Genomic DNA, 7754 nt, shown 5'->3' on the forward strand with positions numbered 1-7754 from the left:
CTGATCTCAGATAAAGCAAAAGTAAAAATAGATCTTATTAAAAGAGACAAGGAAGAAATGCACACATTGATAAAGAGTACTATTAACAATGAAGTAGCAACAATACTAAATATATATATGCACTAAGTAGTAGAGCATCTACATTCTTACAGGAGATAAAAAGCTAGCTACAAAAAAAGAAATTGACAGCAAAACAATATTAGTGGGGGACCTCAACCTTCCTGTTAAGTGTTTAGTTTTAGTTTGACTGCAGATCAGAAATCTGGAACTCAAATTACCTACTCTCTGCCTCCTCAATATCAAGGATTATTATTATGAACAACTATATTCATTGATATTATTTTTCATGGGAAGCATTTTGAAGCATTCTTGAGATAGATATATTTATCAAGCACTTGTTATGTGCTGATTATTGTTCTGAAGCTGAGGATACAAATACAAATAAGCAAAAATCTAGACCTTCCTTTTATGTCCTTAATGTGTTTTCAGATTTTTTGAAGAGATTCACTTTACTTCAATTCAATTGAACAAATATTTAAATATTTATTATTTAATATTAAAATATTTATTAAGCACTCAATATGTGCAATACACAGTAACATGAATTTTGTGCTAGAGGCAATTTGATATAGTGTTAGTTGATATTCAAAATGGCCTTAGAATTTTGAGAGGTCAAGATAGAAAAACATTTATGTCATTATGGTCTAACTGCTTTTTAACTTTGTAAATGTATAATTATCTGCTAGTATGAAGCTGCCCACCATAATAGATAGAAGGCTGGGTTCAAATCCTGTCTCAAAGATGGTAACACTGGATTTATATCTTAAGCGTAGTTTGTGAAAAGGTTCGCCATAATGACAATATTTAGCAATTGTTTGCTTTAAAAATATATCAGTTAGCAAAAAAGATTCATTTAATCATGACAGGGGTATTTATCAAAGATAGGTATTCAGAATCCCTTGAATTGCTTCAACTGAACAAAATTCTAGTTGTAATCCATAAGCCAAGCATTTGAGTCTCCAAGCTATAGATGCTTTGTACCCAGGTGATAAGATAGGATATCAAATCTCCTAAGTCAACCAGAATTGTTTTGGGGAGAGTTTTCAACATTTACCATTGCAAAACCTTGTGTTCCAAATTTTTCTCCTTCCTTCCCCTCTTCCTCTAGATCTCAAGTAATCCAATATAGATTAAATTTATCTAATTCTTCTAAATATATTTCCATAATCATCATGCTGTGCAAGAAAAATCAGAAAAAACAAATCACGAGGAAGCAAAAATACAAGAGAAACAAACAACAACAATAACAAAGGCGAAAAAACTATGCTTTGATCTACATTCAGTCTCCATAATTCCTTCTTTGGATGTGGGTAGCTCTTTCCATCACAAGTCTATTAGAATTGCCTTGAATCACCTCATTGTTGAAAAGAGCCAAGTCCATCATAGTTGATCATCACATAATCTTGTTGCTGTGTATAATATTTTTTTGGTTCTACTAATTTCACTGAGCTGATCAGTTCATGTTAAGACTTTTTGTGCTTTTCTGAAATCATCTTGTTTATCATTACTTATAGAACACTAACATTCCATTACATTCATATTATTATTCAGTCATTCCTCAAATGATGGGCATTCACTCAATTTCCAGTTCCTTGACATCACAAAAAAAGAAGCCTGAGAAGTTTTGATGCAATAGGGTGGGTATCAGAAAGCTGGGCACAAATGCCAATGCTAAGTTCTTAGAGAGTTTCTTTGCACGTATGGTTATTTTGATTAGCAATTACAAAAATGTTGTACTGAATAAACTTCTTTATATTCCCAACAATCTCAGTATTAATCTTTTTTTTTTTGCTGCTCAACAATCTCCAGAATTTTTTAAAGGGTACACATAGAATGTAAGCAAATTCCCTGTTCTTGCAAACTGGCTTTGCCTCTCTGCTCTCTGACCAGCAATATGCCTCTCTGCTCTCTGACCAGAAATATGATGGCATTCGTGACTTTCAAGCCTTTCCTTTAAAGGCCGTCAACAATTTCCTAAACATTAAAACCATTGGTTTTGGTAGGCTGAAAACAGAGAAAGAAAATTATAGACCAATCTCCCTAATGAATATTGATGCTAAAATCTTAAATAAGATACTAGCAAAAGACTACAGAAAATCATCTCCAAGATAATACACTATGATCAAGTAGGATTTATACCAGGAATGCAGGGCTGGTTCAATATTAGGAAAACTATCAATATAATTGGCCATGTCAATAACCAAATTAACAAAAACCATATGATCATCTCAATAGATGCAGAAAAAGCATTTGATAAAATCCAACATCCATTCCTATTAAAAACACTTGAGAGTATAGGAATAAATGGACTTTTCCTTAAAATAATCAGCAGCATCTATTTAAAACCATCAGTAAGCATCATATGTAATGGAGACAAACTGCAACCATTCCCAATAAGATCTGAGTGAAACAAGGTTGCCCACTATCACCGTTACTATTTAATATTGTATTAGAAACGCTAGCTATAGCAATAAGAGCTGAGAAAGAGATTAAAGGAATAAGAATAGGCAATGAGGAAGCCAAATTATCACTCTTTGCCGATGACATGATGGTATACTTAGAGAACCCCAGAGATTCTGCTAAAAAGTTATTAGAAATAATCCACAACTTTAGCAAAGTTGCTGGTTATAAAATAAACCCACATAAGTCATCAGCATTCTTATATATCACTAACAAAATCCAAGAGTCAGAGTTACAAAGAGAAATTCCATTTAAAGTAACTACTGATAATATAAAATATTTAGGAATCTATCTGCCAAGGGAAAATCAGAAACTTTATGAGCAAAATTACAGACCACTTTTCACACAAATTAAGTCTGATCTAACCAATTGGAAAATATTAAATGCTCTTGGATAGGGCGAGCAAATATAATAAAGATGACAATATTACCTAAACTAATCTATTTATTTAGCTATACCAATCAGACTCCCAAAAACTATTTTAATGACCTAGAAAAATAACAACAAAGTTCATATGGAAAAACAAAAGGTCAAGAATTTCAAGGGAATTAATAAAAAAAAAATCAAATGATGGTGGCTTAGCTGTACCAGATCTAAAACTATACTATAGAGCAGCAGTTACCAAAACTATTTGGTATTGGCTAAGGAATAGATTAGTTGATCAGTGGAATAGATTAGGTTCAAGGGATAAAACAGTCAACAAATATAGCAACCTAGTCTTTGATAAACCCAAAGATCCCAGCTTTTGGGATAAGAACTTACTGTTTGATAAAATTGCTGGGAAAATTGGAAACTAATATGGCAGAAACTAGGCATTGATCCATACTTAACGCATACACCAAGATAAAGGTCAAAATGGGTTCATGACCTAGGCATAAAGAATGAAATTATTAATAAATTAGAGGAACATAGGATAGTTTACCTCTCAGACCTGTGGAAGGGAAGGTCTTTATGACTAAAGCAGAACTAGAGATCATTACTGATCACAAAATAGAAAATTTCGATTATACCAAACTGAAAAGTTTTTGTACAAACAAAACTAATGCAGACAAGATTAGAAGGGAAGCAATAAACTGGGAAAATATTTTTACAGTCAAAGGTTCTGATAAAGGCCTCATTTCCAAAATATATAGAGAATTAACTCTAATTTATAAAAATCAAGCCATTCTCCAATTGAAAATGGTCAAAGGATATGAACAGACAATTCTCAGATGAAGAAATTGAAACTATTTCTAGTCATATGAAAAGATGCTCCAAGTCATTATTAATCAGAGAAATGCAAATTAAGACAACTCTAAGATACCACTACACACCTGTCAGATTGGCTAAGATGACAGGAAAAATAATGTTGATTGTTGGAGGGGATGTGGAAAACTGGGACATTGATTCATTGTTGGTGGAGTTGTGAACAATCCAACCATTTTGGAGAGTAGTTTGGAACTATGCTCAAAAAGTTATCAAACTGTGCATACCCTTTGATCCAGCAGTGTTACTACTGGGATTATATCCCAAAGAGATTATAAAGAAGGGAAAGGGACCTGTATGTGCACGAATGTTTGTGGCAGCCCTTTTTGTAGTGGCTAGAAACTGGAAACTGAATGGATGTCCATCAGTTGGAGAATGGCTGAATAAATTGTGGTATATGAAAATTATGGAATATTACTGTTCTGTAAGAAATGACCAACAGGATGATTTCAGAAAGGCCTGAGAGACTTACACGAACTGATGCTAAGTGAAATGAGCAGGACCAGGAGATCATTATATACTTCAACAACAATACTAGATGATGACCAGTCCTGATGGATCAGGCCATCCTCAGCAACGAGATCAACCAAATCATTTCTAATGGAGCAGTAATGAACTGAACTAGCTATACCCAGAAAAAGAACTCTGGGAGATGACTAAAAACCATTACATTGAATTCCCAGTCCCTATATTTATGCACACCTGCATCTTTGATTTCCTTCACAAGCTAATTGTACAATAATTCAGAGTCTGATTCTTTTTGTACAGCAAAATAATGTTTTGGTCATGTATACTTATTGTGTATCTAAGTTATATTTTAATATATTTAACATCTACTGGTCATCCTGCCATTTAGGGAGGGGGGGGTAAGAGGTGAAAAATTGGAACAAGAGGTTTGGCAATTGTTAATGCTGTAAAGTTACCCATGTATATATCCTGTAAATTAAAGGCTTTAAATTAAAAAAAAAAAAAAAAAAAAACCATTGGTTTTAATCCTCAATAAATCAAACAGATTTATCTTGGATTAATAATTCTTTTTATGAGACATTTAGTGTCATAATTTTTTATTTCCTTCCTTCAAACAAGTGTCAAGATTTGTTTGGTTGAGTAGATGCCTGCTGTCAAAGGTAAAGCTATATATGTTTTTTGTTTTTTTTTTTTTCAGATTAAAAATATGGAACACCATATACTGGTCTCTGAATTTTGAGCAATTTCAAACAAAATATCTGCAACCTTAATCCTATTGGAGAAGAAAAGTTCTAGACTGTTTTTGAATGATTCCATCTATGAAGTAGCAAATGGGGTTTGCAAAGTTTCCAGTTAACAAAGAGACTTATTCTAATGGTCAATAGTCAACAAATATTTATCAACTATCTACTACATAATCACTGGGGATAAAAAGAAAAGGAATATGAAAATTCCTGTTGTTTTCAAGGAACTCATAATGGAAGGAGAAAGACAACACTCAAAAAGAAGGTGAAATTTTGGGAGGAGAAGAGTACCCTTAAATGGGAGCGAGAGGAGTATATTATGAAGTCCTACAGCCAAGGTGGGAAATGATGAAATAAATATTCTGGATGTTCCTTGATGGGATTCAGCCCAAGCCTGTCCCATCTCCAACCAAAATCCCACAGAAATCTTCAGTCACTAGCTGATAGATACAGGTATAAGTCTACACAGTCTACAAGTCTAGAAATCAAGAAACCATAAGAAAATTCTAGATGTAGATCTAGAGCAGGACATTAAACCACAACTTTAATTAATCTTTCTCCCAACCTGGCACCTGTGCACTAATCTTCTTTATTGCCTTTTGAGTAAATTTATGATGAAGTCAAGCTAACCATAATATCATTATCAAACATTAATACCCACTTCCCACGGTGGGCTTTTCTATATGAATTTTGGATAACTATGTGCACAGTTCCATCAAGACTTTAGGACCTCCCCATGTTACTCCTTTTGCAACCTCAGAGTCGACATATCTTGCAATGTAATCAGATTCTATAAATATTTTTGTCTCGCTTTGTTGGGTGGCTAACTCCCACTGAGTCGTATTAATTCCTGGTAAATTCCTAAAAGCTGCCCAGCCTTCTCAGAGAATTTAATTCTAAAACCTTGATTTAGAATGGTCTGGGTTGTGAATTCTTTCAAAGATGGCACCAAAGATCATTCGGTTGAACCCCAATATTTCTTGCACTCAACATTGGACTTAAGTTTTTGACTCAGTTTCTCTCCAACCCAAAGCAAGCCCCCCTTTCCTCACTTTAGTTGGTGTCCCTCTCAAGTATATAGGAAGTTTTACTGGGACTTTTTGGGCCCCCGTGTCTAGTAAATTTGCTCTGCAGAGAAGACACTCTGGGGACTTTTTGTGAGCCTCTGCATTAGTGAGCATCTGCCCTCATTTTCTCTCTCTATGCAGGATACCGTGTGGAGGCAAGAGGTTAAAATGAGGATGTTTTAGGCTTATGACATAATGGGACTGTCCTTTTCTACCTTGCGGGATTTCCCACTAAGTTTTCTCCTACAAAATTGGAAAAAAATTGGCTTACAAGACCTTAAAAAGAAATGTCTTATTTATTCCCATAATAGAGTCTGGCCCAAATATAATTTAGAAAACCAGGAGAGGTGACTGACCAATGGCTCTCTTAATTATAATACCATTTTTTCAGCCTGATCATTTTTACTGTTAGAAGGGGAAATGGACTGAGGTTACATATATTGATGCCTTTATGACACTCTTAAAAAAAAAAAAAAGCTTTTAATCTTCACAATATATGTATAGTTTTCAACATTCACCTCTGCAAAACCTTGTGTTCCAATTTTTTTTTCTCCCTTTCTTTCCCCAAACTCCTCCCCTAGACAACAAGTAATCCAATATAGGTTAAACATGTGTAGTTCTTCTATACATATTTCCACAATTATCATGCTACACAAGAAAAATTAGATCAAAAAGGAAAAAATGATAAACAAAAAACAAAAAAGTGAAAATACTATATTGTGATCCATACTCAATCCCCACAGCCTTCTCTCTGGGTGCAGATGACTTTCTCCATCACAAGTCCAATGGAACTGGCCTGAATCATCTTCCTGTTTAAAAAAAGCCATGTCCATCAGAATTGATCATCACATGATCGTGTTGTTGCTGTGTACAATGTTCTTTTGGTTCTATTCACTTCACTTAGCAGGTAGATTATACTTTATTCTTCTAATTTGCTTATAGTATTACTCTTTATGTCTAAATCATGAAACCATTTTGACCTTATTTTAGTATAGGATATAATGTATGGATCAATGCCCAATTTCTGCCATTGATGACATTCTCTTAAGATGCAACTCTGCTTCAACAATGCCAGATGTTCTTAGCCAAATTTACTTCAGGCAAAGAGACTCCAGAAAAAGGGAATGAAGAACAATTAGGTCTTAATGATTTTCTCCCCACAAACTCCCTTTTCCCTAAAGTCCCTGACCCCCCTCAACTCTAAGGAGTTGAGTAACCTTTATTAGGAAGCTTGATGATCTCCTGTTAGATTCTTCCTTTTACCCACCAAAACCCCTTTCTTATTGGTCTCCTGAACACTCATACCACGAACTGGACTGTACAACTTCCTGGTGATCCCCACTCCTCAGTCTCTCCCATACAAGATTATGTTATTATCAACCATGATAAATTTGGTTCTTCTAAACAATTCAGTGATCCAAGGTAAACCATCTACAAATGAAAAATGCCATCTACATCTAGAGAGAGCCCATGAAGACTGAATGTGGATCAATGCACATTATTTTCACCTTATTTTTCTTCTTTTTTTTAAACTTTCTCATGGTTTTTCCCTTTTATTCAGATTTTTCTCATATGGAAATATGTAAAAAATGAATGTACATGAATAACCTAAAATTTTTTTTTTAAATGTACCAACTTGGACCCAACTTCTCCTGAAGGGGTTACTGTATGTAGCATGCATTTTATTAGTAACTCCTCCCCAGGCATTTAG

The 7754-nt window shown here is 34.2% G+C and overlaps 1 protein-coding gene across 1 annotated transcript; it reads right to left on the bottom strand.

The window, feature by feature from the left end:
* Positions 1–1658: 1658 nt before the first annotated feature.
* Positions 1659–7346, bottom strand: UMPS (uridine monophosphate synthetase). Its single transcript, XM_031943688.1, is given in 4 exon segments — positions 1659–1844; positions 1846–2064; positions 4792–4880; positions 7307–7346. Coding segments are annotated over 4 exon segments (534 nt in total).
* Positions 7347–7754: the final 408 nt, after the last annotated feature.

This window comes from Sarcophilus harrisii, chromosome 1 (assembly GCF_902635505.1).
Source record: "Sarcophilus harrisii chromosome 1, mSarHar1.11, whole genome shotgun sequence".
Lineage (NCBI taxonomy): Eukaryota > Metazoa > Chordata > Mammalia > Dasyuromorphia > Dasyuridae > Sarcophilus > Sarcophilus harrisii.